Source organism: Grampus griseus (assembly GCF_964374135.1).
Source record: "Grampus griseus genome assembly, chromosome: 11".
NCBI lineage: Eukaryota > Metazoa > Chordata > Mammalia > Artiodactyla > Delphinidae > Grampus > Grampus griseus.
In genome coordinates, this window is record NC_139005.1 from 51587072 (window position 1) to 51605696 (window position 18625).

At 39.6% G+C, this 18625-nt stretch overlaps 1 protein-coding gene across 1 annotated transcript in view; it reads right to left on the reverse strand.

Annotated features, from left to right (window-relative positions):
• Positions 1-4335: 4335 nt before the first annotated feature.
• Positions 4336-18625, reverse strand: part of WIF1 (WNT inhibitory factor 1) — a gene marked incomplete at its 5' end in the record, with an annotated part of 86395 nt that continues 72105 nt past the window's right edge. Inside the window, 4 exons of the mRNA XM_082666837.1 lie at positions 4336-5131; positions 8764-8859; positions 9379-9474; positions 14631-14726. Coding sequence (XP_082522963.1) covers positions 5010-5131; positions 8764-8859; positions 9379-9474; positions 14631-14726 — 410 coding nt within the window. The 3' untranslated portion in view covers positions 4336-5009. The remainder of the gene's footprint in view (positions 5132-8763; positions 8860-9378; positions 9475-14630; positions 14727-18625) is intronic.

Below are 18625 nucleotides of genomic sequence, written 5' to 3' on the forward strand. Positions count from 1 at the left end.
TATTGAAAGTAATTCAATATATGACTAGTATTATTCATTTATAATATGACTAATAGTCAACAGATTTTTGGCTTACCCTCCTAACTGTATTTCCAAATGCCGTAGCAGACATTTCCACCAAGATGTCCTAAAGGCACATGAAACTCAGCATCTTCAAAACCAAACTCAGTATGTCTGGAAACCCTCACCCCTGCTCACACTTGTTCCTCCTTACTCATTAGCGTCACTGTCCAGATTCCTCTCTTTTCTTAACCCTTACATCTGATCAGTCATCCAGTCCCCTGCTTAGATTTGAAATTTCTCTTGAGTTCAAACTCTCCTCTCTGACACTAAAGACATTTCAGATCCTGTTATCTCTCCCCTTTACCTGAAGTCTCCTGGGGCTGTGTGTGTACTCCAGGTATACATAAAGCTATCTTTTGGGGTAAGTGAAGAAAGTATTAGAGCTGTTACATATATTTTTACCTCTTCCTTTTTAAATTTATTGAACTGTATTTGATTTACAATGTTGTGTTAATAACTGCTGTACAGCAAAGTGATTCACTAATACATATATATGTATATATATACACACACATTCTTTTTTTTTGGCTGTGCCGTGCAGCATGCAGGATCTCAGTTCCCCAACCAGAGATCGAACCCACACCCCCTGCATTGGCAGTGTGGAGTCGTAACCACTGGACCACCAGGGAAGTCCCTACGTAGTCTTTTTTTTATGTTCTTTTCCATTATGATTTATCATAGGATATTGAATGTAATTCTCTGTGCTATGCAGTAGGACCTTGTTGTTTATCCATTCTATATGTAATAGCTTACATCTGCTAACTCCAGCCTCCCAATCCATCCCCCCCTCAACCCCCTTTCCCTTGGCAACCACCAGTCTGTTCTCTATGTCTGATTCTGTTTCTGTTTCATAGTTAGGTTCATTTGTGTCATATTTTAGATTCCACATATAAGTGATATCATATGGTATTTGTCTTTCTCTTTCTGACTTACGTCATTTAGTATGATAATCTCTAGTTGCAGCCATGTTGCTGCAAATGGCATTATTTCATTCTTTTTTATGGCTGAGTAGTATTCCATTGTATATATGTACCACATCTTCTTTATCCATTCATCTGTCAATGGACATTTAGGTTGTTTCCATGTCTTGGGTATTGTGAATAGTGCTGCTATGAACATAGGGGTGCATGTATCTTTTTGAATTAGAGTTTTGTCCGGTTATATGCCCGGGAGTGGGATTGTTGGATTATATGGTAACTCTATTTTTAGTTTTCTGAGCAACCTCCATACTGTTTTCCACAGTGGCTGCACCAACTTATATTCCCACCCACAGTGTAGAATTTACCTCTTCCTTTTAACATTTCTGGCTTTTATGATGTACGTATTGGAACAGTTATATATGTAGATAAATAATAGTCATATATAGGACTATGTGTTCAAAATTTTCTACTGGAGTGTGCAATCAGAATTGTTGTGGAGATGACCAACCTAGACCATTGCAGTTTGTCACCATGCCTTCGGTCTAACTTCCCCACTATTCTGTTATTCATTATGAGTTAATACAAGTAATGTGTTCAGAATAAACTAAGCACTACCTAAGTGTCAACTATTATTATTATTATCCTGTCCCCAAACTTAACATTCTGCCACCTTTTAGATCCTCATAATCATGCATCTGGCCTTTTTATTTAAAAGTCTTTAATAAATAAGTCAGTTCTCATATTAGGATTCTCAGGGTTAGCTCCCTGGCTCCTGGCCTGCTTTGCCAAGTCTTTGTGAGCACAGGCTGACACCCTGGGCTCTGGCTAGAGGAGAAAGATCGCTGTGGTCTAGCACCGTAACAAGATGCGGTCACTCTGCTTCCAGCCTCTCCCTTGATTTCTTCCCATAACACATGTCACTTCCCTAAATCACACAACTGATTATGCCACTGCCTGGTGTGAGAGAACTTGTGGACTTTAGACTGTCTATAAAATAAGGTCCACAGTCCCCTGGGAGAATGAGGAGAATAAAATATGTTGGAAGGTTGCTACCTAGGATTTGTAGAGTTTTGTGTTCTGCTGTATTTGCTGAGAAAAGGAAGGGAGGAAGAACAGCATAGTGTTAAGGCTTCAGAGGCAGATGACATGGATTCAAACCCGTCCCTCTCATGTGTGATCATGGGTAAACTGCTTCCTATCTCCATGACTCAGTTTTCTTATATGTAAAAGGGCGTAATGATACTTGCCCCGTAGGGTTGTAAGGTAACATATATTTTTCTAGGGAACCAATAGGTTCTTAATAAATGGTAGCACTTATTAAAAAAATTGAAGTATAGTTGATTTACAGTGTGTCTTAGTGTCTGATGTATAGCAAAGTGATTCAGATATTTTATATATATATATATATATATATGTATATTCTTTTTCAGACTATTTTCCTTTATGGTTTATTACAGGATATTGAATATAGTTCCCTGTGCTATATAGTAGGACCTTGTCGTTTATCTGTTTTATGTATAGTAGTGTTTATCTGCTAATCCCAAACTCCTAATTTATCCCTCCCCCACCCCCTTTCCCCTTTGGTAACCGTAAGTTTGTTTTGTATGTCTGTGAATCTGTTTCTGTTTTGTAAATAAGTTCATTTGCATCATATTTTAGATTCCACATATAAGTGATATCATATGATATTTGTCTTTCTCTGTCTGACTTCACTTAGTATGATAATCTCTAGGTCCATCCATGTTGCTGCAAATGGCACTATTTCATTCTTTTTTATGGCTGAGTAATATTCTATTGTATATATATATCACATCGTTTTAAAATTTTTATTTTACATTGGAGCATATTTGATTAACAATGTTGTGTTAGTTTCAGGTGTACAGCAAAGCGATTCAGTTATACATGTATCTATTCTTTTTCAAATTCTTTTCCCATTTAGGTTATTACAGAATATTGAGCAGCGTTCCCTGTGCTATATAGTAGGTCCTTGTTGGTTATCTTTTTTATTTTTAAATTAATTTGTATTGGAGTATAGTTGATTTATAATGTTGTACCAGTTTCTGCTGCACAGCAAAGCAAACCAGCTATACACATACATACATCCACTCTTTTTTAGATTCTTTTCCCATATAGGTCAGTACAGAGTATTATGTAGAGTTCCCTGTGCTAAACAGTAGGTCCCTATTAGTTATCTATTTTATATATAGTAGTGTATATATGTCAATCCCAATCTTCCAATTTATCCCCCCACCTTACCCCCTTGGTAACCATAAGTTTATTTTCTATATCAGTGACTCTATTTCTGTTTTGTAAATAAGTTCGTTTGTACCATTTTTTTAGATTCCACATGTAAGCGCTATCACATGCTATTTGTCTTTCTCTGTTGGTTATCTGTTTTAAATATAGCAGTGTGTACATGTCAATCCCAAACTCCCAGTCTATACCTCCCCCCACCCTTCCCCCACTGGTAACCATAAGTTTGTTCTCTAAGTCTGGGAGTCTGTTTCTGTTTTGTAAATAAGCTCAGTTGTATCATTGTTTTTAGATCCCACATATAAGCGATATCATATCTTTGTCTGACTTACTTCACTCAGTATGACAACCTCTAGGTCCATCCATGTAGCTGCAAATGATGTTATTTCATTCGTTTTTATGGCTGAGTAATATTCCACTGTGTGTGTGTAGTGTGTGTACACACACACACTACACACACACACATCTTCTTTATCCATTCATCTGTTGATGGACATTTAGGTTGTTTCCATGTCTTGGCTATTGTATTGATAAATAGTGCTGTTAAGAATGTGCACATATCTTTTTGAACTATGATTTTCTCCAGATATATGCCCAGGAGTGGGATTGCTGAATCATATGGTAACTCCATTTTTAGTTTTTTAAGGTTTTCCATAGTGGCTGCACCAGTTTATTGAATACATTCCCAACTGGTAGCACTTTTATTTGCAACATTTTCACACCTTTCGAAAGTCTTCACTAAGGGATATTTAACACATCCTAGTTAGAGAAGACTTTTTGAAAGAATTGACAACTAAGCTGGGAGCTGACATAAATAGGAGTGCTGCAGGCTCTGACAACAAAGCGTAGTGTGACATGGCTGGAGTAGAGGCAGAACTGGGAGGGAGAGATGAGGCTGGAGAGCTAGGACAGAGTCAGGGAAAGAATATCTTCTGTTTTTTTGTGATACTGCAAAGTTTTAACTTCCACTCAATTGCAACCAACTTTATTTTCATAAAATAACACATGCAAAGACCACTCCATACAACACTCAGAAAACTAAAGCAGCACCTTTATTTTATACACACAAACAGTATAAAATGTTTATGTAAGAGCTGTGTTTGTTTACAATATATTATATTGCTTCAAGCCAATGCCGAAAGTTCATACATTATATTCCCTATTTTATTGTGTTTACAATATATTATATCGTTTAATGCCACTACCACAGTGTTGTTTCTTTCTCTCTTTTTTTTTTTTTCAATACTGAATTCTCTGGAATCATGGTAAGGTCAAAATATATTGTATTGTGAGTTTAGAAATAAGGGGAATTTAAAAAATGTGACAAATGTCTAAATACATGACAATATAATTTGAAATGCTATAACTTCTGCACTTTTATAATTGCTTCATCCAGACCCTTGTGATTTATGCATTTTTGTTCCATTTATCTTCTCTAATGTTGCCCAGCCCCTCGACATCATGAATGCATTGTACTTTTGGAAATTATCTGCCAACTACACACTGAAAAGACAAAAATTTAACCTGAACAACTTACATAACATAAAATCGGTCCCAAAGCACTGAAACAAGAAAATCTATACCATTACGCTACAGATGTACTTAGAAAACTTAAAAGGCAGAGTAAATATCAGCTTGGTGATTTATAATGAAGCTAATAAAATTCAGGCCAGTATTCTTAACTGTAATGAACATTATTTGAACATTCAACACATGAAAGGTTAACAAAGGCTATGAACTTGGTGTAACTTAAAACGTTTCAGATGCCGGAGTTCACCAGATGTAATTGGATTCAGGTGGGTCCTGCCGTTCCTCGGCCTTTTTAAGTGAAGGCGTGTGCTGCCTGAGCCCGGCGCCTGCTGGCCTCAGGGCATGCGTGAGGCTGGCTCCATACCCTGCAAAATTATTCACAGCTTAAAAGAAAAGAAACTACAAAAACAGGCTCTTCAGATTCATTATTAATCATTCAAATGAAATCCATTTTCCCTTTTCAACCCAGAGTGAAAGACCACAGCAATCACAAAAAGCTACCTGAATGAAGAGATGTTACAGGTTCAAGATCTCTGTTGAAAGAAACCCATTTTACTAACTCCGTCAAATCTGGCTTCCACTGAATCTCTGATTCACTATGTATTTTGGCCATGCAGATACTCTTGATGCAAACTTTGGATGAATGTGATTGAATGGAAGGATGTTCTCCACCCAAGAGTTGGTAAGGATCTAGCACTGAGGTCTCAATAGCAGGGATGCTTCTGCAGAGGACTTGGTCATTGATTCTTTCACTGCCTTGTAAAACCAGACTCCATTACGTTGATCTAGTTCAATGTAATAACCCCCATTCTTCATATAGATCACATGATTAGGCGTGGCTATTGCATTTACACAAAATAGGAATTTTATAAGAATTAAGGACTCCAGTACACATGTTAGAGAAAGGTTATGATTTGAACTGACTCCTTATCAATGGGGATTTGTGAGTTTCGGTGAAGCTGGGCATCTATCGATAGCATTTCCAGCTCATTATAAGTGGAGTGTAACACTGAGTTACACAACTTGAAGCCTCTTTTCTTATTACTTGTGAACTTCTGGAGATGCTTCTGGGCACTGACTCACTTCTACTGCTTTCCTAAAACTGATCCAAAACAGCAATCACACTTTAAAAATCTGCCTCCATCTTCCTGTGCATTAGAGTCAAGTTTGGCATTTCATTTGTTCCTTGTGGTTTTTTCTAAAATTTATTTTAATTAATTAACTAATTAGGCTGTGCTGGGTCTTCGTTGCTGTGCACGGGCTTTCTCTAGTTGCGGTGAGCGGGGGCTACTCTTGGTTGCACACAGGCCTCTCATTGTGGTGGCTTCTCTTGTTACAGAGCACGGGCTCTAGGTGCATGGGCTTCAGTAGTTGTGGCACGTGGGCTCAGTAGTTGTGGCTCGCAGGCTCTAGAGCGCAGGCTCAGTAGTTGTGGCGCACGGGCTTAGTTGCTCTGCAGCACATGGGATCTTCCCGGACCAGGGCTCAAACCCGTGTCCCCTGTACTAGCAGGCGGATTCTTAACCACTGCGCCACCAGGGACGTCCCTTCCTTGTGGTTTTTAAATGCAAGCATGGGGGGGACTTCCCTGGTGGTCCAGTGGCTAAGACTCCACACTCCCAATGCAGGGGCCCAGGTTCGATCCCTGGCCAGGGAACTAGATCCCACATGCTGCAAAGAAGACCTGATGCAGCCAAATAAATAAATAAATGCAAGCATGCCATTAAGTAACCACTGAGAACAGAATACTTTGTTCCTGAATGTGTCTCTTTGAATTGTCGGTATGCAGGCTAGTAGCTCATGGCGCAGCCAAAACAATGAGCCAACAATTCGCTGGAGTAAATCCCTACCCTGCTGCTCACCCCGCAACCCATGAAGCCCACACCTCCCTGGTGAGGGGAGCCTAAGCTGGGGAGTCTGTCTCCAGTATCCTCCTCCCAAGCAGGAATGTCTGGGTGCCTGGGACCTCTCAGCATGTCACCCTGCTGGGGGTCTGTTCTTAGCAGAACTCTGTGCCTCAGGGCTTCCTTGTCCCCTCCCGTTAATCAACATAAACCTCATTCTTTCAGCCTGATTCTCTCAGCCAATGTACAGAATGGCTGGGTGGCCTCTCCTAGAAAACACGTTTGCATTTGAATCAAACACCAAGGCATCTTCTTGACATGCAGTGCCTGGATCTGAAGGAGCAATGGATGACAAAAGCTTTCAGCAAGTGGGAGTGCTATTTGGTGGCTGGCAGACCTGTCAGAATTGCTCATCTAAACTACATGCATGAGGGCCCCTAACTTGCCTTCTTCCTAGAAGAGCGACCGGGTGTAACAGCAGGAACAGTGCCTCTTGTACTCCCCTCCCATCATCGTTGGTGGTCACCAGGCCCCAAATGCGAGTCCCAGAAGACCTTTGTAATTGAGTCCTGGGACGTATGGTCTCACTTCAGGTCATCCCTAGGCCCAAGGACTTCTGGAAACTTACTCTGATTTGGGGACAAACGGCACAGTTTCTATCCTGAGTTAAAGGTGGCGTAAAGGGTTTGGTTTAACTCTTTTCCAAAACGGCTCCAGAAATGGTTAGTTTTCTATAGGTCTTTTACTCCCACGAAGGTCCCCCCCACCCAGTATGTCCTAACAGGGATACCATTCAATCATTCCCACCTCGGTAAAGGAACGCTTTTCCAGAGGAGCTCCACTTCTTGTTAAGCTATGCCCACCTGAAGCCAATTCAGTCTACCATCCAGCCAATTCGGTGGGTGCAAAAGACTCAAATCAATGGCTTAGCCTAGACCAGACACCGGTATACTTTAAAATAAACAAATAAACGTGTATACCTACACATAAATGGTATATGTACATATCAGAATAATATAATGTGAGTTATAAAATATGCACGAAAATTAGAAATTAGAGATTGAGATATATAACTATATATACATATAAAATTTATACATAAATGTAATAAAAGGATATAAAAAATGTTTTCAAACTATATTTTCCCTCAGCACCCAGCTGATCATTCCACACTCACTGGGCTACATGCATCACCCTTTGGAGACCACTGATTTAGAAAAACATCTGATGTGAAAGGGATCTGTTCAATTTGTGTACATTATTTTGGAGACACAACCTGGATGTCTGTTAATCAAGGGAGCTGTATGACTGAATGAAGCCTTTCTTTCCTCAAAGGAAAGTGGCCAGTGGGCCCATACTCAGGAGACTGCGTTCAAGCTGCAGGATGAACCTGCAGAAACTGCATTATTTATTTCCTTCACTTGCTGATTGTCCCTCCCTCTTGAACCTGGGTGCTACCAGGAAGGGCCTTTTCTGTCTGTTCACGGGTATGTCTCCAGTGCCTGGATTCATGCCTAGCATATCAATCAAAACGGAATGATTGAATTTAGCAACTTTCATTTTGTGTATAAAATAGGTCAGTGGTTTATTAGCCTATAGCTAGTTCATTTTTGGTACTCAATAAATTTGAAAAAAACACAACTCCATGATAACATCTCTCCCGTACTTCACAGACCTTTACCGTCCCACAAAAGAACCCATTTAAAGCATACCATAACCAATACAGTTTAAAGATTTTACAGAGCAGAACTCTTCATGTTCTATATGCTGACCGATCAATCCTGAATGATAAAATCAGAACCATGTAGATACCGATCTACATTTGATTTAAAATCTTACTTATTTCTATCACAGTTAACATACCGTATTACCAAATCACCACGTAGTACTAATTCAGCCTGGAAGATATTTGTGGTGTTATTTTACAGTGATGCTTTCTTTCCTCTTTATACTCTAAAGCTTAGGCTCTACAGTTTAGAGAGTACCGGGTGGGGCGGGGTGTGGCATGCAGAGAAGCACGGGGGAGCATAGGCAGTGGAGGAGAAGTTGCTTTCCTGAAAAGGAAAGCAGGGCTGAGTTAGGCTTGTCCATCCGCCTTTGGAGCCAGGAAACAGACATGCAAAAGGCTGGCTCCCCAGACGGCTCGCACTCACTTTTATTGCAGTGTCTTCCATGCCAGCCTTCCTGACATTGGCATTTGTTGGGTTCGTGGCAGGTTCCGTGTGTACCGCAGCCAGGCTCGCAGACAGCTAGAGTCAAAGGAGATAGAATGTTTCCTGAGCTTTCATTTGTCAACAGAATTACGCAGCTGCTTTTCCTGCAGTTCTTTAGAATGTGTTAGTTTTGGCTTCATCCCTTAATTTTTTTTTTTCTTTCTTTCTTTCTGAGTCAATCTCCAGCTAGAAGTCAGTTTTGGACTTTTTGAAACAGTCCTGAGAGTAATCTTAAACTAGACTTGGTGCTTCTCATTCACAATAGATGCTCAGGAGGACTTTGAAACTGCTGGGCGATGGAAGTTCATCTTCCTTAAGAAAACTCCTGAGTTAAAAAGTTTGGTTGTGTGTGCGAATGTGTCTAAGGTTTTTTTACGTGCATGGATTTCATACAACGTCTTTGGTCTACTTCAAGGAAACATACGTCAGTGAAGAAGGGTTAACTGTGATGCCCGAGCGACATGCAGTAGGTACAGAAGTCATGAAGAGAGGAGAGACTCCTACTAGTTTAATTATCCTGTAACACAAGATCGACTATGTGTTCGGGGTACTTACGCTTTGAACAGAGGTCTCCTTGGTAACCTTTGGAGCACTTGCATTTACTTTTGCCAATGCATTTACCTCCATTTCGACAGGGCTGCGGGCATTTGCCTGAAATAGAGAAGAATGCAAATAAGCAAGGAACTCTGTGCTTCATTCAGAGGCAATTACATTTTTTCCAGAGGAACTGCAAGGCTTTGAGAGGATCAGGCCTTTTAAGTAGCAGTTATTTCCACTTATTTCTGATCTACCCTGGCTTTGTTACTGTTTGAGTCTCGTTTCTGGAACAAACAGGCTAGTCTTCTTACTTATGATTCTGGATACGTATCTTCTACAATGAAGATGTTCAAATGTATTTATATTACTTTAAAAAAAAAGAATAATGTTTTAACTGATTCATAAACGCTTGTAATTTAAGGTATACTAAAAATGAAGATAGGAATGACGCCCTAACTGATCTTTTCTGAGTTCTGATTTTTCTATGTCACTTTTTCTGAAAGCAGGCCTATACCTGGACATGATGACTTCTGTCTTAGCCTCGGATTCTCCAGAAAGCAGGGCCTGCGTGCAGAGTTTATTTGGGAAGTGGTCCTAGGGGTCAGGAATGGGGGGTGGGGAGAGTAAAACGGCGAAGGAGGGAAAGCCAACGCAAAAGCATAATATGTTTGTGGGTTGGTCATCACTATGGGCAACTGGGCTCTATCCTGCAGCATCTTTCTGAGGAGCCAGGTAGACTGACTGCACCTTCAAGGTGACTGAAGGAAGGAAGAGGGCAGCATTTATCCATCTGTACTTGTCTCCCACTGATCAAAGGTCACCCCATGGAATAACTTGCTGCGTTCCCATTCTGTGACTGTGTGAGTGCAGATTCTATTTTTTTTTTTAGTACTCAGGAGTCTCTGGGTGGAAAGCAAGAGAAGTGTGACACAGCTAAGGTGCAGTTAGGCTATGTCTGTGCAAAATAGGTCATAGCAGTGGCTGGAGTGAAAGGCTGGCTGAGAAGGATATGAGGTGGGGCACAAAAGGGGCCTGATTCCACACCTGTGCATTTTTCTGGAATGTCTTAGATCCTAATGATACATCATTCTTTCTTTTATCTCTGTGCCAAATGAGTATTGCTAGTCTTTTCACAGATCTTTGAATCACAGGATTTTAGAGCTGGAATAGGGCCTTAGATGTAAGAATTATATAATATTCTTCTTTTCTCTTACTTTTGAAGCTATTTATTCTCCCTCTGCAATCTAGAATTTGCCATCCTAAGGGTGAAGTTTTTTTCCAGGCAAACATTATGCTTGACAAACATAGAGTGAATCCCATATGAAAGTAATTTTGCTAAAAACACTTTCTTCTCTTTTTATTTCTCCAAAAATGACTTTCTTCATATATAAATCAACCAAAGCAGCATTTAGTCATTGTGGAGATAATAGAGACATAATATTGAGATGTTAGAATCTCTCAAGAACCTGGAATGCCATTAGACCTGTAGGTTCTTCTGATGCAGGGATGTTCTAGAAACATGTATTAAAACAATCTTAATATTAGAATGCCACCTTTTAACTGACCATTAAAAATCCAAAAGTATACTTTTTGATAGGTTTGGATACAAATAATAGCATTTACTATTTGGTCAAGATCCCAACTCTAATTTAAGGAAAGGAATACCTAATTCTGAATTTCCATTTGCATCAAAGAAACATCTGTCCCCATCATATGCACAAAATTGGATCATATCACAGTACTCTGCAATGCACTGGGTTTTTTCAAGTAAGCAAGATGTGGGACAATAACTATATGGCAGAAAAGATGGAGGAGTTATTGTGAAATACTTGGTGAGCCCAAGTTTCCCCATATTCTATGAAATGTGAACTTGGTATCCAGGGACAATGCAGAGAATGATTGATGGAGAGAATCTTTTCAGTGACTCCAAGGACCTTTTTGTTTTCTTGGCAAGAGGGAAGTGAGGACCCTTAGGATCACTGCAGCCAGGAAGGAGGAGGACGTTCTCTCCCAGTTATCTCACCACAGAAATATGATTGCCGGTGATGGTTAGAAGGCCATTCCTAGATCAAACCTCATGGAGCCAAAACATCATGAAGAGATGATTGTTTAAAATTACAAATTCTGTAAGTGTCTGTAACATTGACTTCCTTTTCCTGAAAATATTTTGCAACCAATCTATCCACTGGACAGTGGTAAACTGAGTCAACTTGAGCGATTACACATTTTTACCCAAATGAGACTAAATATTGCCTGAAGACAAACAGATTTGACTAATTCTAAACAATTTGAATTTTAACTCTAACCAGTGAGAACAGTGAGATAAGGTATTGACAAAATAAAGATATTAAACTTCCTCTGCCCATCAGATTGTGAGGTAACTTAAATTTGTGACTATCCTTCACATAGAGAAAAAGATAAAAATAGTTTACAATAAGCGCCAATAACTGTCATCTCTGGGTCTTAGAATTATGAGTGATTTTTAATTATTTTATCCAATATTCTAATTTTTTATGGAGAGCATTTTATACAGATAAGTTTTATAATAATAAGAACCCATTAAGGTATTAAGAAAACATTTATAGTACAGTATAAATAATTTGGTCTTTTTAACTGACGGCTCATTAAAGATTCTTGTAAAGTCTGTGAACCTTAAAGAACAAGATAAACATAGGTACATACATCTAGATACTTCTAACCATGGTCTTATTTGTTAAACTGCAAGTATATCTCACAGCCAAGTCAGAGTGAAGTTTGAGAAGATATCAATTCTGATAGAGGCCAGGAGAAATGAAAATATAAATAGCATCAGAATACATATTTCATTAAAAAAACAGACAATAACAGGTGTTGGTAAGGATATGGAGAAATTGGAAGCTTTGTACGTTGCTGGTGGGAATGTAAAATGGTACAGCCACTTTGGAAAACAGTTCAGCAGTTCCTCAAAAAATTAAAGAGTTAACATGTGGTCTAGCAATTTTACTCCTAGGTATATACCCAGGAGAACTGAAAATACGTTCACACAAAAACTTGTACACAAACGTTTGTAGCAGCACTATTATTCGTTGAGTCCTAAAGTGGGAACAGCCCAAATGCCCATCAACTGATGAATGGATAAACAAAATGTGGTTGGTATATCCACACAATGCAATGTTATTTAGCAAGTAAAAGGAAGTAATGATATATGCTACAACGTAGGTGAACCTCGAAAACGTGCTAAGTGAAAGAAGTCAGACATAAAAGACCATATATTGGATGATTCTATTTATATGAACTGTCTAGAATAGGCAAATCTAAAGAGACAGGAAGTGGATTAGTGGATTCCAGGGGCTTGGGGAGAGGCAATGAGGAGTGACTGCCGATCGGTACAGGGTTTCTCTGGGGGATGATGACATGTTCTGGAATTAGAGAGAAGAGATGCTGCACAATTTCGTGACTATATTCAATTATATACTTTAAAATGGTGAATTTTACGGTATGTGAGTTGTATCTCAATTTAAAGATAGGATACATAATTCAACTTTTTGTCTCTATTACACTAGAGGCACTTTTCAACTCAAGACCCATTTAAATTTTTTCCTGGTAATTTGGTTCCTGTAATAGAAACAAAAAATTTCCTAAAAGGATTTGAGTATAACTTGTGATGGGGATAATCAGGAGCTTTCAAAAGGCCCACATTTTTGGTGCAGTTAAAAAAAAAAAAAGGAATAGAAAACAGTTTCTGTCAATGGAAAGGTCATAAACCTAAGGGCATGAAACAGATATCTACATGAAGAGAAATGAACCCATGAACGAAGATTCATAAACATGAACCAACTAAATATGCGAAGTTTGAGAGTAAGTATGGGAAGAAAAGTGAGGGGAGTGAGCTCAGAGATATCTTTATCAGGGCAGGAAGAGCAGAAACCACATCCTGACGATTAATTACATTACATGTCCTATGGAAACCGTAGAGGTACTTCATTTGAACTCTATAAAAAACCGTCACTTCAGCTACTACTTATTAAACTACACAAACCCACAAATAAATTAGAAGTTGAAAGTTAAAATAGGAAGTCAGTATTATTGAATTCTGAACCCAGTACAACTTCAGAAACTACGGCTGTACCAAACACAGTGGGTGTTTTATGGATACAATACAGCTGGAGGTGAAAATGCCACATTCCAGAACTTCCAGAAAGGCGGGGACACAGCCCCTTTAGCAGATGTGCTCACTCACACTCTTTTTGCGCCTTCCTGAGCGGGGCTTCGGTGGTATCTGTCTTCTGGGTCATAGAGTAATTGAGAGTGGGGCTGGCTCATTTCTGAGTTGAGCAGAGAGCTTTCAGTGATGTGACTGGGAGGTGACAGGGCCAGGGCAAGCGGTTTGGTATCCTGATTCCCAAAACAATGATTACCTACCACATTCCACCGTTACATTTTTTTCTTTGTACCAAAGCGTGACAAACATCTAGTGAAGGCATAATGTGCACTGATTTTAAGTTTATGGCTCAACTCTTTCTTTTTTTTTTTTTTACATAAATACTCATGAGACACTTCCTCAATCAAGATATAGAGCATTTCTGGCACCCCATAAAGTTCCTCTGTGCCCCCCAATCACTATTCTTGTTTCTATGATCATCCATTACTTCTGCCTGTTCTTGAACTTCATAAAAATGGCAGCACGCACTTTCTTGTGTCTAGCTTTTACTTAGCATAACGTCTGTGCAATTCATTCATGTTGTTGCGTGTGCTATTAGGTTTTTGTCTGTTTGTTTTTATTGCTCTGCACCTTTTTTTCCCCATCTTTTTTCTTGAGTGAGTCTATCCTTTTCTCTGAGATAAGTCACGAGGCTCCGTCTGGTTAGGAAATGTGGCAGTGAGTGCCAGAGGAGAAACTCTATATGCCTGCAGGTAGGTGAACAAATTCCAGCTGTCCTAAAGCTCTGATCTACATTTCCAGGCTGAAACTACGGGCTCTGCACAATGATAAGGGGATAAAAATCACTAGCAAGAGACAACGCAATATGGTGAATAACTCGAACCCAGATAACTGAGTCAGAGAGCATTGGCTCTGAGTCACCTGTGCTGAGCTATGTCACTCTTTGCCCACCTTTAGCCAAAACAGATGGCGGCTCAATCTAGTAAAAAGAAACCACTGGCCTGAGTCCTTAGACAAGGTATTCATTGTCTCTGGGCTTCAGATTCCTCATCAATAAAATGAAGGGGTTAGATGGAGCTTCTAAGTTTCCCCCCTCCCCCGAAAAAAGACAATGCAGGTCGATACTCACTTATTTCACACTGTTCCCCCTCAAGTCCTGGAGGGCAAATACACTTTCCAGGGTAGAAACAGGTCCCTCCGTTAAAGCAGGTGGCTGAGCAGTTTGCTGTTAGGATGAAAACAGGGTATTGCATTAGATAGTAGCTTAAATCTAACAACAACAACATTTCATTAAGGCTAAGTGATTCTTCTTAGGCATCTGCTACTTGCCCATTTACTTATTTAACAAAACAAGCCACTTTACACATACAGGACTTGTAAGCAATTGCTTGACCATTTGCAGATTCCAGCAACACACACATTACATAGGGCCCACCTCTAGGGGTTTACTGCTTAGTGAAAAAAGGCATCATGTGTAAAAAAAAAAAAAAAAAAAAATCTTTTTTATTTTCTTATAAATATCTATGCTCTTAAAGGAGAAGAACTCTATGAACCCAAGAAAATATTTTTTAAGATGAGGGAAGAGTAAAAGGAGAAAACTTTCTTTGGAATAGACAAAAGGGAGAGAAGTCATAAGTACTGGGATCAGACAAAGGAGAAAGCAACTTCTTTTCTGAATAAGAGGAACAGAGATGCATCTTATATAACAGGAATTTTTTAAAAATAGACTTTTTTGACATTTGCAGGAAGGAGTAATTATATTTAGGAAAAGACAGACGGTTGCCCCTTGCGGGTCCCACAGGCAGGGAAGTGGTGGCAGTATGAGCTGGAGGGATGAAGAATGTGGGTATATTATTGTGGGAGTCCAATTAACTATATTTTCCAGGTAATAATCATACCGTTTGTGATTCATACTAAACCCTCTCTCTTAGAGTCAGCTTCTGAAATTTCACTGCTCACTGGCACCTAAAATAGAGGGAGGACAGAAATGGGGACGGGGGAGAGCAAATATCTAAAAATAGACAAGTTGGCTCATTCTGTAAAGGAGATGAAAATAAGAACTCGATTCTCAGCTATTCCAGTTTTATGGCCTATTTGTTCTTGTCCTATATAAAACAGGCCAGAGTTGGCTATAGATGAACGAAAGCTGGAATAAGCTTTCAGTAAGAAAATCAGAAAGGAAATCCAAAAGTTCTAAGTGTATGCTTTCTTTGTGGAAAAGAAGTCCAGCTGGAATATTCTATGAATATCATGCTTCTTAAATGATAAAGCTTTTTGTTAAAAATCAGAAGTACCTCTCAGCTTAAGGCCATGCTGTACTTGCTTTGGCAAAATCAAGCCTCCTGATGTAGAGGGGAGCAAAAGCTTTGGGGTACAGAATTTAGGATTTAGGAGAATCAGCTCTTGGACTTCCTCTTTGCTACTTGCTGCTAGTATTGTTAGGGCTGGACAGTTTTTTTTTTTTTTTAATTGTGGAATGTTTCACGAATATGTATGTCATCCTTATGCAGGGGCCATGCTAACCTTCTCTGTATCATTCCAATTTTAGTATATGTGCTGCTGAAGCGAGCACAAGACTTGTTTTTGTAAGCGTGTCCTGTTTCTCCTGGGGATAATGAGAAGAGATGAGAAAACATCAGGACCTGTGTCCACTTGGCTGGAGCCCTCTGGGCACTGTCCCGTACTATGTGTAGAATGCAATGAACCTGGGAGTATAATCAAAAGTTACAGAATATGACAAAGCTGATTACTGAATTTGGCCACAGCCTTAGTATTTGCATAATACTTTACCATCTGGACCAAGCTTCTCTACATTTCTGTTGTGCCATGATTCTTTTTTTTTTTTTTTTTGCGGTACGCGGGCCTCTCACTATTGTGGCCTCTCCCGTTGTGGAGCACAGGCTCCGGACGCGCAGGCTCAATGGCCATGGCTCACGGGCCCAGCCACTCCGCGGCATGTGGGATCTTCCTGGACCGGGGCATGAACCCGTGTCCCCTGCATCAGCAGGCGGACTCTCAACCACTGCGCCACCAGGGAAGCCCATGCCATGATTCTTGACTCAGAAAATGAGCCAGAGACACCAAGTAACTTTCACTGGGGCTGAGGGTTTGCTAGGCCAGTGTTTAAGTACTCAACTGTTAAAGTTTGCAACAGATGTCTCAAGAGCCAATAAAAGTTAATCTTTAGTGTTTCTTCAAATATGTAGGGCTAAGGTCTAGCTCCGTTCCAGTAATTAAACCATTTTTCAGAAGCTCTACACTCCCTCCTGGTTAATAAATGCATCTTTTTGTTGAGGGAGTAAAAAACATTAGTTTTTAATGTTCCCAGATCTCTGGGGAAACCAAGTGGAATTTCAACAGACTTTCCAAAAGAATAAAAAAAAGTTACTGGAGTCTAACAAGTAAGAAAATCTTTCATCTGAAAGGTAAAGTATTACAAATGTAGAAGAAACCGGAATACACATAGATCTTTCCCTTCAACAGGGACCATGCAGCATTTGTGACACCCTAGCGTAAGAAAAACATTACAATTGACAGTCCACCGTGCAAATACACCAATAACAGCCTCATCTACTCACAAACGGTCTTTCTAAACCTGATAATACATTCATTCTTCATCCAAATCTCTGAAGGCTTTGCTCTATTTCCTAATAGTTTTGAGATAATATGAGTTTAATTCTGCTTCAAGAATGAACTTCTGCCCAGGTTTGAAGTAGCAGAGATGCTGAAGGCTACATTCAGACAAAGGCAAAGAAGCTTCACAAGAAAGAGTTTTATTCACTGGCTGTTATTATGAGTGTCATTAGTGCTTAATCCTTATGAACATAAAACTTTAAAATTATTTTCACTCCAGTGCTATAGTTTTAGGAGATCACTTACAACTAAAAGGTAGAGATGCTCTCACACATGATCTCATTTAGCATAGAGGTGGGGGGACCAGGGGTCAATGGCTTAATTTCCAGTTTAGAGTTGGGAAAAGCATCGCCCACAGAGATGAGGTTCTCTGCCCAGAAGCAGTCACTGGTAGAGGAACTAAGATGTGAAACAGGTAGCCTGAGTGGCAACATGGTACAGTGGAGGGTGTGAATTTCGGCCAAGCTTCTCAAGCTCTATAAACCTCATTTTGCTTAGCTGAGATTGAGATGGAGGATGCGTTACATATCTCAAAAGATTGTTGAGAGTAAAGTTAGGTAATTGTATGAAGGTACTTTGTATATCATAAAATAACAGACAACCATAAATGACTATTCTGACTCATATTAAGGGCTCTTTCCTTTAGCTTTTCCTTCTTTTTTTAAAAGCTGCTCAATCTTAACTGGTGCTATCTGCATTATCACTAAAGAGACACTTCTCTAAAATAACACATCATTTTATTTTGAGGCAAGTAGTTATTTAAAAGAAACAGTGCCCTACTCATGCAATTAGCATTTTGGACACAAGGATAATTTCATAAAATACATACACTTTAAGGATATAATTTAATTTCTTTCCATAAAAGATGTGAACTGGGCAAAATAGGTAGGTGTCCTGTAAAGAGTATGAATCATTCGGTACTATTTTAGAGCCACATTTGAATCTACTTTTGGAGAGTAAAATCTGGCTGTGATGCAGCATCATAGGAAGGAGGGTCCTGATCTCTCAGGGATGTGATATGTGAGCACAGAATTAAATTCGGGATCAGTGAACTTCTAGGTCAGGCAATTCGGAAAAGACTGTTTGATTTCAGTCTTTGAAGCTCACCCATAAAACTAATTTGGGACATACCAAAACCCCAATGGGGAAGGAGAAGTTAATTGTTCGCAAAAATCCATGCTCCCCTCCCATGAAGTTGTCATTGAGAGATGGTTGTCCAACCAGGGATGACATTTGTCCTGCCTGCATCCAGGTAGGATCATGGAGCTAATTCCTATCCATGGAATAGGTGTTGAAGTTTTGTAGGTCACTTCTGAGCTTTTGTTTTGTTTTTTGTTTGTTTTTTAAGCAGTACCTACTCCAGTCTGTCTTTCTCTGCTTATTGGCTGGATCTGGAGAGCTCCAAAGCTCTAGGCAGAACCACTGATGGAAGGCACCTGGGACCCTAAATCAGTGCATGGCGAAGAACTGCCCTGCCCACTGACCAAGTAT